At 42.5% G+C, this 25,518-nt stretch overlaps 1 protein-coding gene across 1 annotated transcript in view; it reads left to right on the forward strand.

Moving 5' to 3' along the window:
• The window catches only part of PTPRR (protein tyrosine phosphatase receptor type R), a gene marked incomplete at its 5' end in the record, with an annotated part of 201,775 nt that overhangs the window by 89,527 nt on the left and 86,730 nt on the right, over positions 1–25,518 (forward strand). Inside the window, 4 exons of the mRNA XM_014786722.2 lie at positions 1,428–1,541; positions 4,095–4,250; positions 11,009–11,119; positions 20,941–21,203. Coding sequence (XP_014642208.2) covers positions 1,428–1,541; positions 4,095–4,250; positions 11,009–11,119; positions 20,941–21,203 — 644 coding nt within the window. The remainder of the gene's footprint in view (positions 1–1,427; positions 1,542–4,094; positions 4,251–11,008; positions 11,120–20,940; positions 21,204–25,518) is intronic.

The following is a 25,518-nucleotide window of genomic DNA, read 5'->3' on the forward strand; positions in this document are numbered from 1 at the left end:
AAAAATATTACTGATGGTGTTAATGTAGCTTTTCTACCTACCCCCAACATAATTCTGTCCCTCTCCCCAGAAGTAAGTTGTACCTTATCGTTGGGCTGTTAGGTAGAGTTTTTCAATGGTTCTGCCCTTTTCTGGATCTCAGTTTTTTGCAAGGAGTTCAGTTCCAGCTCTATAACATGACCAGGCTGTATGGCGCCCCCACACTCGAGCATTAGAAGATCCGAAGGCGTAAAAGCAGTCTGGAGCTGCAGCTGGGCCCACCATTTTGCCTGGGAACCATTCCCCCTCTTCTGACCTCCCCAACTTCCCCTGATTCCTGTACCGTTGAACATCTGGTCCAGCTTCCAATCACTCGTTCTATACCAACTTTACGTATAGAGTGTGTATTATCTCCCGACAAACAACGAATTCTTGAAGCAGCATCATTCTCCTTTTACAGCCACCTAGAAGGTCCTCTAAGAGTTCTTACATTACAGTAGACTATACCTGTAAGCCAGTCTCTTTATGAGAGACATGTGTACAGAGAGGTGTGCCTCACCTTATAAAACAGATGATGTCACAGCTGTCCAACAGTTATTAATAACCTACTATGGTCAAGTTAATGAACCAAGCATGATAAACCAGAAGAAATGCATAAAGATTTGGTTTCCCCACCTTGCAAAGTATCTATCTCAAATGATTATGATTCATTTTTGAAAATACACAGTTAACTAGGTCATGGTTTAAGTGTAGTAACAGCACACATGGTGTAAATTAAGGCCGTATTATTAATTTCATAACGACTTATATTTTAGGAATTATTTTTAAATATTTAGTTGTTTTTTCCCAAAAGAACCTGAAAATAAAGTGTTTGTCCAAGCAATTAAATAAGAATTGTTTACCTTACACTGAATTGTCAGTACCATTGGCTTCTCTACCACCATTTGCAAGTGCATTATTGCGCCTCATTTTTGTGCCTAGCACTGGCAGCTGATCACCATATAGAGAAATGCCAAGTCTGGTGTTTTGGAGCCTACACAGCAGTTCCTCTCTGTGACTGTGTGTGAACACAAACCCAAGATGGCCTTCGGCTTGGATTACTGAAATGTACTTGGCTGCATATTCCATTCTGTCATCTGCACTTAAACTAAAGCAAAATAAACCAACACACATTTCAGTGAAATTCTTTGTGAATTGATCAGTCGTTTGCATTACTGATTATAACTAGACACATTGCATTATTATACAATACACCATATTTTTACTAACACCATTTAAAATTTCACATGAAATGTCACTATAATTTTATCTCCATTAAAAATGCAATAAAGCCCGGAGTGTGAATTTATCAGTCACAGGACTTGTAGTGATCAGTTGTCAGTCAGGAACAGAATGTCCTAAACCAAAGACCTGCTGTAATTTGGACTTCTTTTTTTCTCTATTTTCAGACACTGCAAATGGATGTAAACAGGCTGAACGTGACCTTGCTTCAGATATTCCGCCAAGGAGTGGCTGCGGCATTAGGAGTCTCCGCCCAGCAAGTCCACATCAATCGCCTCCTTGTAAGATGCCCGCGGTTCGCACCCCCAGGGTGCAGGCTTTGACCTCCACTGACAGGCTCGATAATAAAGGACACCCACACTACAGTTCTGTGGCCCCTGAGCCCAATCTGGCACACCACCTGCTTTTGTAAAGGAAGTCTTGTTGGAAAAAGCCACACCCACTTGTTTGCAGAGTGTCTATGGCTGTCTCATGCTACAATGGTGTCATTGAGTAGCTGCAGCAGACTGTTTGGCTAAATTGGAAGCTAAAATATTTGCTCTCTGACCCTTTACAAGAAAAGTTGGTCAACCTTCTCGTAGTTCAAAGCTAGCCACCCTGGTAGGTAGGAAGATGGGGGCCCAAAATACCTGTCTCACCAACCTGACATGACTCCCAAAATATTCTCCCTGCGGGGATACCTTCTGTATCAGTTAAGGTGCTGTCTCCACAGTATTAAAACCCCTTCAAGTATATCGGTAGGATAAAGGATCCTGAAAGCACAAGGCAGAGGGTTTTGAATAAAGAAGAACCAATCCTTGAGGACACAGGCCAAATGGAAGGCAGGGATAGATAATCCTGGTATCTGGGGTGGGGATGGGGTGAGTCCAGAAGGCCCAGTGGAGACCACCTGTCTGTGACGACATCCTCTCCTCCTTGTTTGGGAACCTTGATGTCACCTGACTGCGTGTGCCTACTGCACTTGAAGCTGGGTTGAGCAAAGGCAGAGAGGCACATTCAAATCAGATGGTTTTCTCTTTGTAAAAAGCCAGTTACCTGAGGTTCCTGTGAAAAGGGACTTTGGAATCATCTTACAGTTTTAAAATTGTTCTTAATTTCCACTGCAATGGGAACTCAAGCAACGATTACACGTTCTCCTTCCTTGAATGCTATGCTGCTGCCTCAGCACTTGCATTTCCAGCTGTGGAGAAGAATTCACTTTTCATTTTGGTTTAGAATGTTTCTTTCTTTCTATTTTTCTGTGTAGAGGGTGAGTTGTTTCAGTCCCCATCTAGCTTTTATTCTGTGAGTCAACTATTTTCTGGGACTTACTAAGCTTGAGAAAACAAAGTTTTTAACTCAGAACCATAAAAGAGCAAATGCAGCATTCACCGACGTCCTGAAAGACGGAAATAGATTCTTCACACCCAGGGCACCTGCACCTCAAGTGAGCCAACATGGATGACGGGCGTCTTAGATCCAGGTTGTTATATGTACTTAGAGATCTCAGACACACTGTCATGGGTGTAGGTTAATGACATAATAGCCCTTTGCAGGGATAAAAGAGGAGTTTCCACACCCAGGGAGGGATGTGCCTGTCCTAGGAGAAGTTAGGAGCATTTCCACCTGTTTCCATGGGCAGTTCTTATAACAGGTAGAGTTCAATGCCTGAGGCAGCAGAACACGGAGACTGAGAGCATGTACTTCAGAGACAGACAGACAGACAGACAGACTGTACCCCACTTCCAGCTTGGCCATGTCCCCTCCATGTGGCCCTAGGCAAACTGTTTATGTTTCTTCATTTGCAAAATGGAGATAACTCAGAGACCTGTGTCCTGGAGGAGTTTTGAGCATGAAGTGAGGTGGCAGATGTAATGCACGTAGGAGCGTGTTGGACGCGGCACAAGGGCTCTGTTCCTGCGTTGTTGTTATGGGTCATAAACGTGTTTCACGTCAGCGTTATGTCGTGTTTAGTCCGTGTCCGTTGTTCCCCACAAACACGGAAACGTTTTTTTCTGGATTGCTAGGAGTACGTTGGTCTTCCACTTTATCCCCTGGCTGACTTGCTGATGAATTGCATTAAAAGAAAATTTTCTGGAGGAGAGAACTCTATGTATCAAAAAGAAAAGACTAACAATGCCCTTCTCTGAGGGCACCGTGAAAGTCGTAAAGAGAATCTGCCAGTGGCAGTGGCATCTTTGTGTGGGTGTTTTGCGTGTGTGTGTGGCGTATCAGCCGCTTATGGTAAGAAGCCATCCATCTCCATTTCCGCTGGCGAGGTAACGCTAACAGGAAGGTATCTTGGTGTTACTGCACCACATGTGCACTTCTACCGAAGGTAGATGTTAACAGTGTGACATTTGGGGTGAGGAACAGGATCAGGGAAGCAGCTTCAAAGCTCCTCCAGCATCACCGTCCGCAGTCCAGCCTTCACGTTAATACAGGTTATGAGAAAAGCTCGTGGAGTGGTGATGTCTGATCACTGTGCTGTTATATCAGGCTTTATTTAGTTCATTTGATTTCAAAATGCCTCCTTAAACATAGTTACTCAGGGAACATCTGAACGATATATTTTAAAAATTTCAATATGAAATGGAAAATAAACCAGCATCCAATGAAACACAAAATTACAGATCTCGAGATGTCGACTAATGGAAGGTGGCCATTGGAAGAGCTTAGCTTTGGGCTGGTAATATCAAGTGTACCACAGAACAGCTGACAAATGTGGTCTCCATGATGCCTTTTAGGGTGCTCGGGTTCTGATTTTCTTTAATGTTTCTAGAGGAAAAGTGAAAATATTTCCCAACGTTGTTTAAAATGTCTATTAACATCTGCAAATAATCTGCTTTTACTAGGAAAAGAAGAACAGTGTTGAACTATTTGTGTCTCCCGTAAGCCAGAAAGCAGGCGTCTCCGAGGCTCTGCCCTCTGAGGAAGTGCTGCGCTCGCTTAATATCAATGTTTTGCATCAAAGTTTATCTCAGTTTGGAATTACGGAAGTCTCCCCTGAGGTATGTTGTTGCGTGGTATATCGGTAAAAATTTGCACAGTTAGCGTGACGTGGTAACCCAGTCCCAGGAGGCTTCGAGATGGAAGCTGTTTATTATGTTATTTGACAATAAAAATCTCCCCAAGGGTCAGAATTCTCTGGTCTTCACACTATATGTGTTTATTCCTTAAGGAAATTCATTTTCACAAATGTTCACTTTTTGACATGTCTTCTTCGAATCTTTGTGGCCTTGTACTCTATTTTGACCTATCCAGTCAATTGTCTAGAAGAAAGGCTGTTTAGATATATTCGTCAGTTGAATACCTGAAACCAAAGTGTCCAAAAACACCCTCCAATCTTCCTTGCTCGACAGGGGTCTCCTCCTGCCTTCACTATCAAATGGTCACCAGACCATCACCTCTTTCCACAGCCTTGGAATTAATTTGAAATCTGATTTTTCTTTTGCCAAGGAACCCAATTTTAAGAACTATGGATATTTTCTTCAGAGCATTTTCCAAATTTGGCACTTTTAAAATTTCCCCACCATCTTCACCATCCTCACTCCCTGGTGAACTCAGTCCTTTTCACTTCTCCTCCTTCGTCCCACTCTACCAAACATGCCAGTATGGTCATCGTCCTAAACACATAGTTAAAACCACAGAATCAGAGAACTAGACCCTGAGGGAACACATGTGAACATTTTACAGATGCAGAGAGTAAGGCCCACAGAAACTAAGTGACCTCATCAAGGTGGCAGGGCAGGTGAGGTGTAAATCGACATTTAAAGTCTGGACGTCTCTATTCCTGTCTGTTCCCCTTTGAGTAAAGCACATGGCCTCTCATTTCAGTGAACGTCACAGCTGCGCTGTAGACAGCTTTGGTACCAGCCTGAGACTGGTCTCTACTCCAGCGCGAGAGATGTGACCTCGTCGGGTGATGTAATCTCTAAGATTAAGTCTGTCTGCATAGTGTCAGCCTCCCCCAGCCTCAGTTTCTTCATATCCAAAATGGGTATAATCCTTATCTTATAGACTTGAAATCTGAATTAAATTTTAAAGATATATATGGAAATCCTCCACGGAGTAGGCACCAAACAAATATAACTTGAGGGCAGGATGGATCAGCAGAGTGAAAACACGTTTCATCATTGACCCGTGACTGTGACAACCTCCAACCAGTCTCCCTGCACTTGGTTTCCCTCCCTCCCTGCCCTCTCTGCCCCCAAGCGCATGCACACCCACACACACACGCATGCACACGTGTGCATTTTCTCTCTTGCCACCAGAGTAATCGTTCTGAAAGCAGGTCTGGCCGTGCCCTCCTAACGGCGTGCTTCTTCCTGGGCTTCCTAAACGCTGCAGAAGCAAGTCTGGAATTCTTAACGTGATACATGGTCCTTCATGTGCTGGGCTTTATAATTGTTGAACAACACTCCTTGTTTGTGCTTCAGCAATTCCAAACTGAATAGGTACCAGGACACCCCACAGTGTCTCTTCCCTCCATGCTTGTGCGTCTGTTGATCCGTCTGCACATCTTTCGTGCGTCAAGATCAGTCTCCTATACAGCAAAGACTTCCCTTCCCTCCCCACACGCGTGGATGTTTGCTGCGTTCTCACTGAGCTCGGTACAAAGCGCTTCTCCCACGTAGGTCTTTACGTCCATCTCACGCTGTAGGCTCCTGAGAGCACACGCCATGTCATTTTATCGGCATCCTCAGTGCCTGCATACAATGTGCTCACAAATAGCCAAGCTCGGTGCTGGGTGGGATCCAAAGTCGGACAAATAAATAAATAAACAAATACAGTATAATTTTTGCTTTCAATGAGTTTATGTTCTAACAGGGCAGATAAGATACAAACAGATAAGGAGAATACGGGACCATGATAATGTTACCAGCTGTGTCACGGGAGCTTTGAGGAAGAAGCGCCACCTCACGCTTCAGAGCGGCCGGGGACAGGGTCAGCCTCAGCCACAGCAGCAGACCCCTGCCCAGCCCCACCTGCACGAGACTCTGAAGGGGTCCCTTTTGTCCGTCAAACCAAACCCCATTCCCATACTCCAGGCCCTTCGAAGGCTGACTTGCACACACCTTGCCGGTGACAATTCTTCTTTAAAGTAAAAAAGACCATTGGATTAACATATTCTGTTTCCCATAAGCTTTCAGTGAATAATATACGCGTTCCTCCTTGTTGCTTTATTCTGAGTTTAAATGCCATTCTGAGGGCTTTAGGAATATCACAGCTTAGTGAGTCATCCAGATTTGCGAACCACAAGAAGCTCACCATACAGAAAATTAGTTAAAATGAAGTGTGTGGGGTCCTCCAGCACATCCCAGCCTGGTGGAGCGGGGAGCTTAGCCTGACTGCCTGTTAGAGCACCACTAGCCCACAGGGACCCCGGGTTTGCACTGCACTTGAACAATCAAAGTGTAGTTGATGGTCAAAATGTGGGGTATTTTTTATGAAATTGTGGGAATCTAGAATCTAGGAAATATTACATTACAGGAGACTAAGCAGTGTTTTAATTGAATGTAAAGAGCATTTCATCAGGGACAGATGGATTGTTTGAGCCCTTTGTCCGTGGCACCTCTAGACCGGGCCACATGACGCTCTGACCTGAGCTCTAAACACAGACACAAGAGAGCTGTGTGCAGGCTCCCCGGCCCTCGGGGCTCAGACACGCACTGCGCAGACGCCCCGTGAAGCAATCATTGAGAGTTGTTTAGGCTGGTGAAGGTATTCTGTGCCTCTCCCACTTTTTTATTCATCTTTGTGGTTAATGTGTGATAACAGCTTATGTCTCAACCCATTCTTTCACATTTCTATCCCATAATTATAGCTCTGCTATGGTAACATGCTTATTAACAGAAAAAAGGAATATTGGTATTTTGGGTTTTCGTCCTGTATGTGGATACAGAACATTGTGAATGATGTCTCAGAGCATCTGTTTCTAGACTTACATTAATTACTTTCAGGGAAGGATGTGTTTTTTGTTGTTGCTATTTCTTTATTTGCTTGATTTTTTTTAAATCAGAATGACTCTTGGGAAACAAAGAAAAATACCAAAGAGAGAATTGCTTTCATTTATTCATCTGTTTTCATTTCGAATCTAAGTTTCTTGGGAGAAAAAGACATTATTTGTTTTATGTATTTTTATGTGTACCTAGAATACTGCAGGCACTCAAATCTTATTTTACTATAAGATGCTCACAAAGATAAAACTGGACTTCCCCAGCCTAATAAGTCAAATCTCAGGGAAATAAAATTAAATTTATTATTTTAGTTTCTATTTTTAAATGTTTTTACAAGTTAATTAAATATCTATTGGAAACAAGTTGCATTGATATTGAAAAAATGATTTAGGATTCTGTGTTGTTGTTCAATAGCAAATTACTCCAGTTTCACAGTCTTATATTTCAAAGGTGGAAGTTACCTTCTTTAAATAACAGGCCAGCGTGCTGACTGATACTTTCATGGAATAGACACAAAGAGAAAAAAAGTGTACCAAATAAATATAAACCATAATCCATGAGTTTGGTGGTTGTTCCTTCAAACCGGGAACGTTAGCCAGCACTCTAAAGAATTACGGTCCCAGCCGTACAGTGCCCAGGAGAAATGCAATCAATGTTAACGTGTCAGATCATCCAGACCGAACTGTTCACCTTTTGCACAATACAGTGGAAGTTTGGCATTCATCCAACAGAACAATCCTGGTGTAGGACACATCCCCCTTATCTGCCCAAGTCAGTCAGCTAACCAGATCATTCACAACATTTCCACTTCAGTCCTGTCCTATGTGCTTCCTCTCCCTAGAGAGATATATCTCCTGAAGCCTCTGTATCATCTCTCCTAGCCTTTGGGATCATTCCCAGCATTTGGGATCAGAATTGGTTTAAAAAACAAGAAAACCATAGTGCATCAAATTATTAAACAGGATATAGAAGAATCATTCTTGTTGATACAGGAAACTGCCCAAATTTTAAATAATAAAACAAAACAAAACCCAGCAGCTTCTTTCATAACAAAGTCAAAGGGCAAAGCAATGTAGTTATGAATAAGACATAAAGATGATACAGTGGCATTGGCTTGACCCGGCCACAGAGCCTCTGAATTACCAGACCCTCAGCTCCCGATCAAAATATGAAAAGTGTCACGTTAAACTTATGCAAAGGTTAGACTGGAGATTGCTGTGAATTATAATCTTTTGATTTGTGGGATCCTAACTACAGACTTTTCCATTTATTATCTGGCCCTTATCAAGTTGTTTAGATCTCTGAACAAATGTGGTGCTCAGCAGCAATAGCATGACTCAGAAGGAAATCTATTTACCAGGAAGGTGCAGTGACTAAGTTCTAGGAGTTCAGAACAAGTATCTTTCTAATGCGGGTAGGGGATGGGAGTGGGAGGTTAGTTCTTCCATCATCACTGCTCTGGTTAAAAGAGAAAACAAAACAGATTTGTCTGAAGAGAAAGGAACATGTGGATGTTCTAGGAGGTGTAGAACTATAGCAGGAAAAAAAGAAATGAACCAAATCAGGTTAGGAACACAAAATCTCTTTCCACCCACCTAACCACCCCTTTTTATCCAAATTTTACACGAACTGGAGCTCAGATCCTCATCCTTAAATTTGACAAGTTTATGCTGCCTACTTGAAGGCTTAACTAGTTTGCTTTTATAGCAAGCAAGAGGTGTTATTTAGTTGCCTGCAAAAATTCATTTCCATATTTATACCTGATTTCTACAAGAGTATTCTTTTCTATTAGTTTCCAGCTCTGTTTATACAGACATTGGAATAAAATAAGATCTGGCTGAGGTCAAAGAGTAGAAGACAGGTTGTTACTTGAACCCAAGATTTCCTTTCCAGCAGGATACTTGGTTTCTAATCATTTCATCAAGCAATTAGTTTCAGATTCTCCATCAACTTAACAGTTACATATTTTTAAAACATGGAAATTATTTCTGGTGTCTATGAATTAGTCTATGTCTTAGAAAGTAGACAATATATTATAGTGAGCACATCGATGTTTTACAGGCGAAAGAAATGGAAACTCAACTGCTTCCAACAATAGGAGTCCTCCTCAAGTGGTTCTGTATCACCATAGAACTCAGAGACCCTTTCGTTCTGTCTTGCTCAACTCCCCACCGAGACTTGCTTGAGTTCCAGGATCAAAGTTTTCATAAAATATTTTTACAGGCAAATATTTCTTTTTGTCCAATTTACAAATGTTGAATGTATTTTATTTTTTTAAAAGTCTTGAAAACTAATTAGCAGTGATTTCAAAGTTCAGACACCTAGAAGGACAGGTTTTGTTCAAGGATTGCTTTTTTTTTTTTTTTTTTTGAGACAACTACTATTTATTTCTCATGATTCTGCGGGTTAACGAGGATCAGCCAAGTGGTTCTTCTGTTCCACGTGGTACAGGCTGAAGTCACCCCAGCCCTTACATTGAGCTGGGAACGAACTCACCTACCCTGGAATGCCCACTGCCCTCTCATTCTCCAGGTGGCTTTTCATCATTCAGTATCTTGTTGCTCAGGGCTTCTCAGTCCTTGGAGACCATATCCGAGGACAAGCAGGTAGTCTCACTAACCGGGAAAAAGGCCGACTTTAACCACGTGGAGTTCTAGGTGCTCGGAAGAATGTGACTTGATTTAGCCTGTATATGTGTTTCCTGATTGTGGACCCTTTGGTTTCAAGCTAAAGTTTCTTTAACCATAAATCTATAAATTTCACTGAATTATAAAACTTAATTGCATTTGATTTTAGGAGATGGTTTGTTTTTTTTTAAAGAATAGATGAGAAAAGAGAGGAATGGGTGAAATAAAGCCAAGCCACCCGTTCACATGCTGTTCTTGCTTCTTCTCGACCTCCCACCCCCAAGCAGTAAGCAAAAAATAAATGTAAATAAAACTATTTATTTTACCTTTTATTACCAAATAATCCTGGACTTTTTCATGTTCCCTGCTGCTTTAAATAAAATACAATATCCTAACAATTTATATGGTTGAGGTGGTACTTCAATCAGATTTCGACAAAGTAGACTGCATTTAAAAAAAAAAAAAAACATTTGATAAAAGAAAAAGAAGGAGGGGCCAGCCCAGTGGCACAAGCGGTTAAGTGCGCGCGCTCTGCTGTGGTGGCCCGGGGTTCGCCGGTTCAGATCCCGGGCACGCACCGACGCACCACTTGTCAAGCCATGCTGTAGTGGCGTCCCATATAAAGTGGAGGAAGATGGGCACAGATGTCAGCCCAGGGCCAGTCTTCCTCAGCAAAAAAAAAAAAAGAGAAGGATTGGCAGATGTTAGCTCAGGGCCCATCTTCCTCACAAAAAAAAAAAAGAAGGAAATGACCCTGACATTATTGCTCTGTTTACAAATGCATCACGAGATTTTGTTTGCACCTGTTTCACTTTTGTTGGGAAGTTCAGAGCTGAATTACAGCACGTAAGCCAGGGTGTTGGTGTTGTGGGAGGGACTGAACACGGGGTAAGGAGCAGCTTCCTCAACACGGAGAAGAGCAGAACTCTCTTACCTGTGAAGCAGGTAATTTCCGAGAGAGGCAGCAGGACACTTGCTCCTGACAGGAGGTACACAAGCTCCCCGTGTGTAAGGAGGCGCTGCCTTGTCTTGGATGCGCTGGCAGCAGCTCTGGCAGTGGGGGTGTAGGTGTGTTCTACTGCGCTGAATGGAATAAATCTAAAAATATGCTTAGTGTCTGATAAGAGCGCCAGTCTCCTCAAGCCCTCATTTAACGTCGGACTTTCTGTTTTGCTTTTAAAGAAAAATGTTTTACAAGGGCAGCATGAAGCGGACAAAATCTGGAGCAAAGAAGGATTTTATGCTGTTGTCATTTTTCTCAGCATCTTTATTATTATAGTAACGTGTTTGATGGTAAGTTTTCTTCTTTATGTATTTTATTCTCTGCTGAGCCCACTGCTTAATGGTATTTGATACATTGCCATTCAAATGAATGCTGAAAAGACCGGAAACTCTGATACTGTTAGATGAGGAATATCTCATGTCTGACAGAAGAGTCACAGCTGAAGGGAAAACTGCAGAACTGTGGACGCTGAGCTGCAGAATAAGCCGTGATTGCAGCGAAGCTTTTGGTGACTTGATCAACCCTGAGAAGGAAGGTCACTGAGCCCACAAAGTCACTAAAGTCTCACAGCATGCTCCAGGCTGACTTTATTTCTTCTTTTATGTCTTTGGGAACTCAGGAAAAATTTTAAAAAGAAATATGTCTTGGGGGAAGCTTACTCCTTAGAGAGGGTTTGATTTCCTTATTCTTAAAGAGCTTGAAAGCATTCTGTGAAATTCTAGGCATGAAAAGGAGACGATTATAGACTCAAAGGCTGAACAATCCAATACCGGCTGATTTTTAGGTAAATGAATAATAAAAAAAGCATAAAAGTGTACACGGCAAATAGCTCTGAAAACTACAAATTATAAATGTGTGGCCTTTAACAGTACATTTCTAATTTAAAAAAAATAGAACCCAAAATAAACCTAAACCCACTAAACTAGGCAGTGCTACTTGGTATTGAATGAGTTAACAGTTACCTTTCCAATAGAATGATAAGATTTTCTGTTCTTTTGAAAATTCTGGGATGTAACTTAAAATATTTGAACTTTACAAATGAATTTTAATATTTTTTCTGTATACTATGTTCGGTTTAATTTTTCACATTTTTAGAAACCTTCTTTCTTTAGTTTTTAAATGCCTCAAAAAAGACATCCTGTTATTTATTCTTTCTGTGCTCAACAATAGTGTCTTATTGGATTTTGCTCGTTTGTGCTCCCCCTGCCAGCAAGGGGCTTATGTTAGAAAGATCAGGCTCAGTTTGGAAAGACAGGCTGAGTGTGTCTAAACTTGAAGGATATAGAACATGAAGGCCTTAAGTAGGGTGAAGACTGGCATGTTTCCTTGAGTCTGAGTACAGGAGGCAGCGAGAGCACCCTAAAGCTCCCATCATAATGAGTTCAGGGGCACCTCCTATGGGGCAGGCATTAAGAAAGGAGATTTCTAAAAATTGTGACACAATAAACAAAAGAATCACATAAGAATTGAGTAAGAAAATGGAGTTTTATATATATGAAATGATGGAGATTAAGAAAAAAGAATTTTAATGAGAGAAAGTTGGAGGTTTTATGGAAGTCGTGGCAGAGACCTCTGGGCACATTCCAGTACTTTAGGGATGTGGCTGCTCTGGTTGTTCTGGTTAATTACACTTTAAAATATGTGGTTCCCCTTTTCTTAACACCGGGAATCTTGAGGGCTGTTCTCTGTCTTGTCAGTCACAGTTAGGATGTTTTTCTCTGCACGGGTGAAAACAGATGAGAGGAAGGAGAATAGACAGAGGTAGAGAGTGATGAGAAATGGAGATTGTTCAGGGGTAAAGGGTAAGATTCAGAAGAGCGAGGATAGGGAAGGACAGAAGCAGGGAAGCGGACTCCTGAGCAGCTGTGAGCACAGAGGGCAGAGGAGCAGAGTGGAGCCTGCTCTCACCCTGGAGGATGCGCTCCAGATAAATCCCATGTGACGCACTGGTCTCAGGGCAGGACCTGTGGTAGCCACATCCTCAGCCACTGGGGGCGGGGACAGCTCTTCCTTTCCCAGTATTTGCAAAGCACCAAGGTAAAAGTCAGAAACTGAGTTAAGTCCGCTCCAAAGATACTAGGACAAATCGAGAAGGGAATGTTTCAAAAGCTTAGGGGAGCTCTGTCTACTGGGTCGGTAGGTCGACCCATCCATTCAGTCCACAAATTCCTGCAGAGGATCCACGATGGGGCTGTGTTGGCGCTGAGAGCAAAGGAGAGAACAAGAAGATAAGGTCCTGCTCTCACGAGGCCTACACTCTAGAGGGGACACAGGCAAAGAATAAGTTAATATTTTTAAAAATCAAATTGTGAACATACTGTATGATTCCAAGAATATGACATTCTGGAAAAAACAAAAAACTATAGAGACAGTGAAAAGATCATTGGTTGCCAGGGTTTGGGGGGAAGGATGAATTGGGGGACACAGCAGATTTTGGGGGCAGTGAAACTATTCTGTATGATACTGTAACAGTGACTACATCACGTTATGAATTTGTTAAAACCTTCAGAACGTACAACACAAGAGTGAGCCCTGATCTAGAAGATGGACTTCAGTTAATTATCATGTATCAGTATTGGCTCATCAATTGTAACAAATGTAACCACACTAATGCAGGGTGTTAGTAATAGGGGAAGGTATTTAGGGAGGAAGGGAAGGGGGGCATATGAGAACTCTGTACTCTGCTCAGTTTTTCTGTAAACCTAAAACTGCTCTTAAGAAACAAAGTCTATTAATTTTTTTAAAAAATTCAAGTCATGTTAAGTGCCACAAAGAGAGAACATACTGTTTGAGAGTGAAGCAGAGCACTCTGAGACGTGTGAAAACGTGGGGAAGTGCCCCCCGGCAGAGGACAGGCCGTGGGGCAGCTGAGGCGGGCGTGCTGGGCCTCTCCGGGTTCAGGAGGAAGCGGAGAGCCGAGGGTCAAGCAGAGCTTCATGGGATCTGATGCCATGTGATACACCCACTTCATGGGTGCACGTGAGAGATCACGGTCTCTGCTGTGGAGAGTGGGTGGGCAGAGCACGAGGGGAGGGGAGGGAGTAGAGGACTCTCCTGCAGGCTGCTGTATAGCGGATGAGACAGACAACGGTGGCCCCGGGTCGAAGGGAGAAGGGAAGAGTTGGGACGTATCTGCAGGTAGGGCTGACAAGACTCACTGTGCACGGATTCTCAGGGGAAGGAGAGAAAGAAATTAAGGCTGACTCCTAGGAGATTTGGCTGACTACCTGGGAGGGTGCTCCCATCTCCTGGAGGTGGGGAGTAGGGAGAGAGAAGCAATATTTTTGATTTGTACTCCAATAGTCCTTGAATAAATAAAAGAAAGAAGTAGACTGACATATTTCAAACACTATCTTAAATTTTAATATGAAAGGGTCGCTTTAAAAACTAACAGAGGAACCAACAGTACATAGAAAGGAATTAACATTGATAGAAAAATAAACACTACCTAATTGACAAGATTAAGGTGAATTTAAGTTTATCTGATGCAACTTAACCTCTAACAAGTCAGCAGTTCCCATTCAGGGGCTCGTCACATGTGATTCTCTAAAATAAGCTTGTCTTTGTAAACGTTCCAATGTTTTGATAATGATCTTGATCTAAGGTAGATTTCTTACTTGCATCTCTCAGGAATGAGAGATGATTCTCAAACTTTTGTGATTCTCAAACACATATATTCTGATTATGTTTCCCATAATTTTGTTGATTCCATGGCAAAGGAAAAGATATTACTCAGAATGTTCCCTCTGGCATTAATTACAGTTTTGAAAGATCAAATACTATTATTTGCATCCAGCCTTCCTACACAGCATAGAAATGAAAAGTGTGTGGCTTTGTTATGAATTCATACAGGTAAATTGCTGTAATGGTAGATTAAGTGTGCTATATAAGAATAACATAAGGCTTGGCAAAATTTTTGAAATGTGGCATATTGTTTACTTTCCTTAAAATAAAAAAAAAATTATGTTGCCAGGCATAAAATTAGACATGCGTGACATTTTCAAAAGTGTGAGTTATTTAGCACCTCTCAAATGTGAGTGTAGAGTGGGTGGAGCGACAAATAGACAAATATAATTTTCCAAGAAAAAATGTGTGGGCAATTTCCAATCCATTCAGTCTGTTTTAGGTGGAGGAAATTTATTACTAAGAAGAATTGGTTCTTAAACTTGAATAAATAATAGAAAGAACACCATTTATCACCTACATCAGACCTTCAAATGTACTTAGATGTTTATTAACAGGTGCAAAGGTATTTATGAAATGTAGGTAGCAATGTCTACAAGGCACATTGCTTCTGGAAAGCAATTTTAGAAAACACATAAAAACCGATGTTTGGGTCAGTAAAAGCTCTGGCACGTTAGACCCACAGAAGGGCCATCCATATGTCATGCAAAGAGTTCCTCTAGTGACGGCTTGGTAGCTGAGGCAGGAAATCCTGTATCAGACCCCCTGCTGCAGCCTGAACATCAGACAGTACATACATGTCAAGGTGGGCATACACAGCACGCTTTTCTAATTTGTTACCTGTAGTCCCTGAGGACTGAGGGAGATGGGACTAGATTCTTAGCTGGAATGATTTGGTTACGGAACCATGTTCCAAAGTAGGCATATGTCTCAAACTAATTTGCAGTTTTTTTCTGTGTTAATAAAAACCATTTAGCTAAGAATACAACCCTCTAATAATAATAAAAAAAAATAGTAACAATAATAATAGTTTCATTCATTGCACACTAACTGGTACTAAATTTACTGCCTGATGCTAAACACTTAATATATTTTTTAAACCATTTTATTGACATACAAAAAACTGTACATATTTAATGTATACAACTTGATGAGTCCAGAGATAAAATACACCCGTGAAACCACAATCTATGCCATAAACCTCTCCATCACCTCTAAAATTTCCTCTCGCCCCCTTTGTTTATTATTATTATTATTTTGTGTTGTTATAAGAACACTTAACATAAGATCTACTCTCTCAGCAAATTTTTAAGTAAACAGTGCAGTGTTACTAACTATAGGCTCTAGGCATAAACACTTGTTGTATTTCAGCTTCCTAATTTTAGGGATGAGGGAACCAAGATTCAGAGAAGATAAGTGACTTGACAAAGAACATATAGTGGGTGGGTTTTGGGGGGACAGGGGGTGTCTGAGAGGAGGGGATGAAATTCAAACCCAAGTCTATCTGGATTAAAGTCTGGGCTTTTTGCCATGATCCATGTATAGAGGAGTTAAACCCCGGCTTCTTTAAATCCTCTCACTCTATCTCGTGAGCAACTATTTCTGGCCACAAAGGGTCCAGTAACAGATGAGAAGGCCCATGTTAACCAGAGACATCACCCCAGGCGGGACTGGTACCACACCCGCTGTGGACACGTCTCTGAGCGTCCTGTACTGGACGTAACTCTTACACCTCCGTCTCTCCTGGAAGCCTGTAAGTTCCCAGAAGCCAGGGCTGTGTGCTGTTTTTTCATCCAGGGTAGTTTCTGGAACATAATAGCAATTGATTCACGTTTATTCAACCGAAAGAAATGGATGAGTGAACTCTTTCAGAGTAGCTGTGAAGAAGGAGTGCTGTGGACCGTCAATTAGCGATATCATTTTAAAATCTGAACATACTTTAATCCAAACATGTGTTTTTTGTGTTACCTACTGATGAGATTTTCTAAATGGAAATTATAAGCTGCAAAAGAGCGTGTGGGATTTCTTCAGGTTCTTCTTGTTTCAGTGTCCCTCTGGTTCCCTTCTTCCCCCATTCTCTTTTCCTCTTGCTGTCTTTGACTTGCACAGCTCCTCTCCTTCCATATTCCTCCCTCTTTTCCTTTTCAAATGATCAGGTGACTCCATTGCCCCCCAAGAGTCAAACACAAGCTCTTAGAGGTAAAGTCAGAGGCGTTGACTAGCCACTGCTCTGGTAAGCTCTTAGATGCATTCACATGGAGAAATATGCGTGCGCTGTGTTCCAGACCTCAGTCTGTGTGGAGAGAAATCTCTGCCGCCCTTTTCCAGAGGCTTTGGGAAGAGGACGTGGGGATTTAGAGGAAACAGTGGAGTGAATGATCACAGGTCTAAGAGAGAACCTGGATTCTAGACTTTATTTCTAACTTTCCACAGATCATTCAACCATTCTGGGTTTAAATGTGAAATGAGGAGATTAAACCAGAGGATTTTTAGATCCCCCACACCAGTTTCTCAACAACAGCACTGTTGACATTTGGGGCTGGACACTTCTACTGGGGGAGAAGGACCGTCCTGTGTGTTATGGGGTATGGCAGCATCTCCGGCCTCTGCCCACAAGATGCCAGCAGCCCCCACCACATACCCTCGTATGACAACCAAAACCATCTCCAGCATTGCCAAATGTCCCGTGAAGGGCAAAATCCCCACAGCTGAGAACCAGTGCCTTACAGGTTAATCCACAATAGCCACCCTGCCACCAGCGAGTGACCTCTTCAGTCCTTTCCACATCTTGTCAGACAGCCCGGTCCCTCTCCTGAGTAGTTTTAATTTTTTTTTTTTTTTGAAGATTGGCCCTGGGCTAATGTCTGTGCCCATCTTCCTCTATTTTTTGTATGTGGGACGCTGCCACAGCATGGCTTGATCAGCGGTACGCAGGTCCCCACCCAGGATCCAAACCCGTGAACCCAGGGCTGCAGAAGAGGAGCCACTGAGTTTAACCACTACACCACCAGGCCGGCCCTCCTGGGTGTTTTTAAACAGTGACTTACAAGCATGATACATTCTCCACGTTCTGCTTTTCCCTAATTCAAGATGCAGAAATCATTTTGTACACATGCTGCATAGAGACGGATCAAGAAGTTGACCTCTAACCAGAGAAGAAGGAGACAGGTGGCTGTAGAACTCGTGATGAAGGTTCCTCGTCAAGAGCATCAGCTCGTGGACGGTGAGGAGGACTGTGGACCAGAGCTTGTTTTACAGAATAAAACCACAAAAGTGGCCTGTCGAGAACTGCTGAGAAGGCAGCATCTTCTTGGCTTTCTCATTTCCATTTTTGAAATAAGCTTCTCCAAAACCCACTTAGTGTCAGGCATCTTTTTCTTCTTGTGCTGTAATATCTGTCATGAGAATGCTTAGAACCCATTGTTTTCAATAATCTAAGATTCAGCTTTACCCTACCAGAGTCACCAAATGCCACCAGCACAAAGGTTTCCAGGTTATGAGCACGTGAGCTGACACAAAAGACAACAAGGAGTCCCCTTAGTTTCCTGGGAGTTCAATTTGTAGCAGGCATTTCTGGTCACACCTCACGTGCACATCGTCCTTTTCCTCACAGAGAGCTTTCAACCCACGAAGATGGGCTGTGAGGTCAGGTGGCGCCGAGGCCCAGCAGTGTGACTCCAGAGGCCATCTTCAGGATGGTGACGTGGGGGCCGCAGCAGAGGTGACGCGGGGGTGGGAGAAGCCCAGACCTGCAGTCAGACCTAGGTCGGGCTCGGCGCTGCCATGCCAACTGCTGACTCTGGGCAGCCGTGCTCTCTAGCTGGACCGCGAGTTCTTTAATGTGTAATTGGGTCAGAAGGACCTCTAGTGACCGTTCCATCTCCAGTTCCCTCCGGATCCCTAATCAAAACGTCACCAAACCTACATTCACCCCGGTTTTTTTTACCTCTGCCCACCCCAGTCTTCTTTCTTGCTGGACTGAGATGTTGGACCTGAGACATAACTAATTTAGTCTTCACTCTGTGTTTAAGTAATTCCACTCCCTTTTATATCACAATTTCTCGCTCTTCAGTTTTAATTTTGAGTCATCTCTTTACTCAAAAATTTGAGTAAATTTTTTTCAGGAAGGGACCTTGCATATTTGAGAAACTCTTTCTGTTGGCTTCATACACACGAACATCAATTTATCTAGTTGTGGGGTTCATGCATCCTCTGTAATAGGCATTTTTTTCTCAAAGCCGTGAAAATTGCTCCATTTTCTTCTCACATTTACTATTCTTTCAATTGACATACATTTTTCTTAAACTGAGAACTTTCCTCATTCCATATCCCTAATTCCCTAGGAAGGGGGTGCAGTCCGTTCTGTTCGCAGCGGCTGCTCTGGACCTCTCACAAAGCTACGTGGGCACTCCACGGGAGAGAGTTGTGAGCGGCTCGCTTCTCCTCGTTCATTCTGCTTTATCATTCATGGTGACTTCTCTGACTTCCGTAACCTATCTTTTCTCTTGTTTTTGTCTTCATTTATTTATTTATCCTTCGGCCCTACACTCCACGAGTCTCTCAACTTCACCCTCTGTACCACTGATTGTGTTTTCTGCATTCTCAGTTCTGTTCTTTATTGCTTGCAAAGATTTACACACTGCCACTGAGTTTTCAGTTCTTTGAATTCTTTTCTTTTTAATCTCAATCTGATACCTTTTTGTGTGTGTGTGAGGAACATTGGCCCTGGGCTAACATCTGTGCCCATCTTCCTCTACTTTATATGGGGGACACCACCACAGCGTGGCTTGATAAGCAGTGCGCAGGTCCGTGCCTGGGATCCAAACTCATGAACCCTGGGCCACCAAAGTGGAGCATACGAACGTAATCATTACGCCACTGGGCGGCGCCCCTGATTCTTTTTTTATAATCTTATTATGTTAAACAGACTTCTTTTACCACTATATTTTGAGAATACTGGACAAATATTTTCTAAATTTTCCCTGAAATAAATTATCAAAGGTACTTATTTCCTTCACAATTTCAGTTGAATACTTTCCTAATTTTCTTTTCTGTTTATTCATCCTTTTATAAGAAAAAAACATAACTGGACTTTGTATCTTTCCAGTAGATTTCAAATAGAGTGATTACTAGAATTTAAGGGAACTTTAAAAAAAAAAAAGGAAAGAAAGAATTAGCCTCACGACTGGTTAAAGTAAATGCGATTGAAAAGAGCCATGATGACCCCTCCCCCAAAATAGCTCTCACTCAGCTAATGGATTCCAGAAATGAGACAGGGGCTCCACCATCCTAAGTCTCTGTAAGATGCAGACACTCTAGTGCTATAACTGCAGGTAACGGGCTAGGTCAGCCTTTCCCGTGAATTCACTCAAGTTACCTCTTGAGGACAGGCTTGAAGGAACTCAAGGACATCCAGTTTCTACAGGAATCAGAGTAGAGGAGTCGACATCAAGGGAAAAGAAAAAATGTCAAATCATCACATTGTATACTGTAAACTTATACAATGCTGTGTGTCAATTATATCTCAATAAAACTGGAAAAAATAAAATGAGTTTTAAAAAGTAATAAATAAATAAATTTTTATAAGAGAACAGGGAAAAAAGGCCATAAAAAGGGAATCCTGAGGGCAGGAAAGATGAACTTCACTCACCTCACAGTTTCATCCACTGGAGGTTCCAGCAAAGTCTCCAATTCTTTTAAAAGTTTAAAAGTGAAGATCCTACCATTTCTGAATTGAATTAGCCATTCCAGAAAGAACTCTGAGAACGGAGGAAAGTGATACTTTTGCTTTTCTCTGCATGTATTAAAAATTGAAAGGGAAAGGATAAGAAAGAAAATTCTGGTTGTCCAAATGATTCTTTGATATATGCCCCAAATTTAATGTTTTCAAGTATTTACCAGATACTCAAGTTAATATATGACTAAGTAGATATTTACCAACATAAGAAATTATGGTTTGTAGCATAACTATCCTTTCGTTAATATTTTGCAAGACTTTCTTCTTACACGTTGTGTTGGGTGCCAACCTCTTTTTCTATAAATATCTTAAGCCCATATTTCATGGCTATTCCTTCTATAAGCTTCCATGTCAGTCATTTCAAGTAAAAGCTTACGTGGCTTACATGTGATCACACTGACACCTGGCACTTCTATAAAATTAACAAATTTCTTTTGAATATATATTTGAGGAATAGATTCATGTACATATATATTAATATGTTGGTGCACCATAACTGGAAATACCAAGTGTATCCTTTTGAGAAAAATCTCAATGCCTCAAAACTGAGGAGTCATCCTAGAGGGCTTTACTTACTGGTACTGTCATTAACCCTTTATTTTGGGTTGTCTTCTAGATTGGGGTGGAGGAGACTACACTTTGTTGTTGACTGAAAAAATGTGACAGGAGCCCTTATATCTCCTTCTATAGATTCTTTACAGAATAAAAGAAAGGTTTCAGCTTTCCCTGAGACAAGATAAGGAGAAAAATCAGGAGATCCATCTGTCACCCATCCCGTTACAGCCGGCGCAGTCTGAGGCGAAGACGGTCAACAGCATGGTCCAGCCTGAGCGGCCCCCGAGGGTACTGACTGTGGCCGTGGACCCTCAAGGCCGGTACGCTCCTGAGATCAAAGCCACCGCCTCTGTCTGCCCTTCTCCTTTGAGAATGAAGCCCATAGGACTTCAGGAGAGGTAAGCGTTTCTGTACCCCTACATGTTGCTTTTTTGTTTTTAGAGGGTTCACCAACCGAAAAGGACAGAACTAGAGATGATTGGCATGTCGGGCAGAATTGTTCACCACCTAGTAGACGCCGGGAGCAGGTGGTCTTTCTTGTCCCCAAAAGAGTCTAGCTGTTTTACCAAAAATCTTTTGTGACATCTGATTCTGTTAAGCTGGTGTAGACCCAAATCAGGGTCTTCTTGAACTTCTGGACAGCTTCTACAATCATTTACTGAGTGCTTTCTGGGGGCCACTCACCTAACATAACACTATCTTGTTTAATTGTCATCAAAATCCTGGTAGATAGAAGGACTGGGAATAAACAGGTTATTTCTCACCAAAGACCACATTGTTTGGAGTAAGGCAGAAACAGTCTATGCCACAAATTAAATATTTTATAAAGTTTTCCCTCTGCTTTCTTTGAGAAAAACAAACAGTAAATATCTCAAGACCCATGATGTTATTTTTGTTGCCCCACCTGCCTTTGTGATGTACTTACACTGATTCACTCCCATTTAAAACAAATCCAACAAATGAAAACTAGGACATGCAAAATACATACAGGAGGGGCTAATTCTTTGCTTCTCCAAAAATATTATGTAAAGCTTTCCCATGGTATTTCTTAAAATAAGAAGCTTCATGTTTATATTTAAAATATGATTGCTATTATATCCAACATTACACGTCAGGGTCGTGGGGGAATTGAGAAGTTCTCAGGGTTCATTCTCCTCTTATTTACCTGTATCTCCATTTTCTTTCACTGTCATTTTTGTTGCCTTATGTTTTTAGATGACATATATCAATTTTGATTATATTTCCCTTCACACACACACACACACACACACACACACACACACACCTCCCAGCTCTTCAGAAAATACAGTCTGGGGCTCTAAGCGCTGCAGAAGACCGAGTTGGTCCTTCAGATTTCTTTGAAAATGTTGTCAAAGAACAATGAATGCCATGGAAAGAAAGGGATTTGCTGTGGTGACTTCCAAAGTCCTGTGAAGGGAGGACACTGACCCCATAACTGAAAGGAAATGGAGCAATCGAGTCATTCTTTTTACCTCCTCCCCCCAAAACACTTGTCGGTTTCCTGATGGATCCACGTGGGTCTCTATGGACCATTCTCTCACTTGGACACCGCTAATTGCTGTCTGGGCTGCAATCTGGAAAGGTAGACAAGCTGGAACTTTCTCCCGAGGCTAGCCATGAGTCAGGAGGACAGGATTCCAGACCCAGCTCTGCCATGTCTGGATGAGTGGGTCTGTGAGTCATTCTCCTATCTGGGGCACGCTTTTTCTGTTATGAAGGGGTTAAACTTGACTTCTTTGCCTCCTTCAGGTTCTTTTACTGTTGTTTCCTGACTTAGTGTTTTGCACTTATGTTTGCTTCAGAGAGAAACCTTGAGGCAGACGTCTGAGGTTGGTGGTGTAGCAAGGGCAGGATGGCAGAAAAGATCTGCTCACATGAGGGCAATAAGGGGTCATTTTATGTAGAAGGTTTAAAGATGATAATAACACTGACTAAAGTCAGACTACTTTTTATATCATCATGCAGCACAATCTTAAACAAGGTCCGTGGTTGAATCCTCTGGGGAGTACCAAGTCCTGTCATCCCCCCCTTTGAAGGCCACTGCTGGGCATGTGTGAATTTCAAGGAGCATAAGGTTAAGATCTCTTTATTCACTTAAGTGAAGGGAATGTTTGAGTAGGGAGAGTGCAGGGATACGGTCTCGCTCATCTCTGTGGTCCACCAGGGGCCCTAGCAGAGCAAGTGTGCAATCAGTGCTGAAGGGATTCCCTGGCCCTGGTCTACAGACCTCCCTGCATCCCCATCCATCGCCTCCCACCTCCTTCCCACCTCAGAGCAGGAGGAAGCTATTTCCTCCACAGAGGCTCCAAGTCCTTCCCTCCCAACCCTGAGAACTACCCCCATCAATTTCCCTCCTCTATTTCCAACTGCAGCCTCTTTGCTGATGCTGACCCCCAGCGTAGAAAAAGGCTCTGGTTTGTATCTTTAACTCAATTCTCTCTCTGGTTCTTGTCTTTCTTTCTTTCTCAGATGTGTCTTAAATGAGCAGAGCATATTTGTTACCTCACTGGTCTTCAAACGCCCATCCTCACTATTTCTCTCACATGTGCTTGCCAAGTTTATCAGCAGTCTAACCACCAAGTCCAAAGCACATGTCCTGTTTCTTTTCACATCCAGCACTAATGCCTACTTCCTGTTTGAAACTCTCTCTTCCTTTGGCCTCGAGGACTTTATTTTTCCAGTTCTTGAGGGGCTACCTTTCAGCTCCCACACAGACTCCTTCAGAGTTTCATCAGAGAGGTAGATGGAGCTAGAGGCACTTCTTTAAGAATCATCTGTGTGAAAGGCAGTGAGAGAAGAAGTGGTTGTGGTTGGACCACCCAGGGAGGAGAGAGAGGTCCGAAGGTGAGGAGTGGAGTGAGGAGCAGGAAAGGACACGGAGAGGGAAACTCCAGCATCACTTTCTCTTGGAAGCCTTTCCAAGCTCCCTCTTCTCGGCCGCCTTCTTCCCCTAGCCACCTCACCCTCACGGACTCGGCTGCCTCTCTCTGCTCCCTCTACCCTGTCCCATACCCCTGTGTGCAGACAGCATTCATAGACTTCTCAGGTGTAGGTAAAATGTTCACTTACTAATCTATCTTACCCCATAGGCTCTAAGCTTCTTGAGAGCACATTTATGATTTAATTGTCTCTTGCGTATAGAACATCATTCCTGCGAAGCAAGAGCTCCTGGAAATAACATGCTTGAATGAATGAATGAATGAATGAATGATCTCAGGCCACTCCCTGTAGTTGCAGGGAGACACTTGGCTTATTCCATCATCCTTTCCTCTTCTGTGCTCTTCTACGGTTCTACCATAACTCCCTGCCAAGATGGCTTAGTGAGGAATTTTGAGAGTGATAAAATAGGAAGGATGTTCAGTGTTCTATGCAGTCGGGAAACTTTCCTGAGAGTTTTAAGCCTTGAAACTTAATTTATGCTCGTGTGTTCCAATGGTGCCTTTAAAATAGCCTTGTGTTTATAGCCCTGCACCTCCCGATCCTGAAGTAAAATAACAATTCTCTGTTTATTGCGTGAAAGTCTGGGTTCCTTAAAATCACCATGAGACCATAAAGCCTGCAGTATGAGTCACTTGTCCCAAAAATCTTTTGGGTCATGCCGTATAGATCTCTCACCCCGATGGAGAAAATCTATTACTCTGACATTATTAATAATAAAATATAATTTAAAGTTAAAAATAAATATAAGAAAATATAGAGATAAATGCATATGCTTCACTGAGTATAAAGGCTACGCCCAGAAAATTATGAAGATTAGAGAGTCATGAGGTGAGGGCCACAGCAGTCCCTTTCTTTGCTCCTGATTTCCAGCTAGTCGCCAGATCTACTGACTCTTGCTCCCCCGACTTCCTCATTATTGATTCTCTCTTTTTGTAACCATCACCCTGGACCCAGCTCTCATTATTTCATATTGGCATTTCTGTGTCTTATGATTGTGAAAATGCTGTCAGGACTGATGTGTGTTACATATTTCACATGTATTGTTTATGTCATCTTATCTGCCTGATCTAATTCTCTTCTCTCCTTCAATTGACACTGTACACTCTCCAGATTGATCTTGCTAGAACAATACTTGGGTTTTGTACTTTGCTGCATAAAACCCTCCATGGCTCCCCTCGGCCTATGGGATAAGGACCAGACCACCTTGCTGGGCCTTAGTGTCCTCTATGCCTGGCCTGATCATTGTCTCCAAATCTGTTGGCCAGTATGCCCCTTTCCGTCCAATCTGTTCTCCAGAATTCTGTGTTCCGTCCACATTTGCATCTTTGTTCACCGGGTCCCCCTTTGTCCTCCTATCCAACTCTAGTCTCCAAAGCCCAACATGAAACTTACCTCCGACCATGGGCCATGACACCTGTGCACGTCCACAGTGACTATTTTTTTTTTTTTTTTTTTTTGCTTGAGGAAGACTGTCCCCAAGCTAACATCTGTGCCAATCTTCCTCTATCTTGTATGTGGGACACCGCCACAGCATGGCTTGATGAGCGGTGCATAGGTCCATGCCTGGGGTCTGAACCTGAGAACTCCAGGCCTCCAAAGTGGAGCATTCGAACTTGACCACTACACCACCGGGCCAGCCCTCCACAGTGATTTTTAAAGCCTCTGAATGCTCTCATATACTGCTCCTCTTGCAGTGATTTTAAAGAATATTCAGAAAGGGACTGAAACTGGCTTTTGAGTGGTTTGTCCTGT

The sequence above is a fragment of the Ceratotherium simum genome, chromosome 17 (genome assembly GCF_057802395.1).
Source record: "Ceratotherium simum simum isolate JZ-2026a chromosome 17, ASM5780239v1, whole genome shotgun sequence".
Lineage (NCBI taxonomy): Eukaryota > Metazoa > Chordata > Mammalia > Perissodactyla > Rhinocerotidae > Ceratotherium > Ceratotherium simum.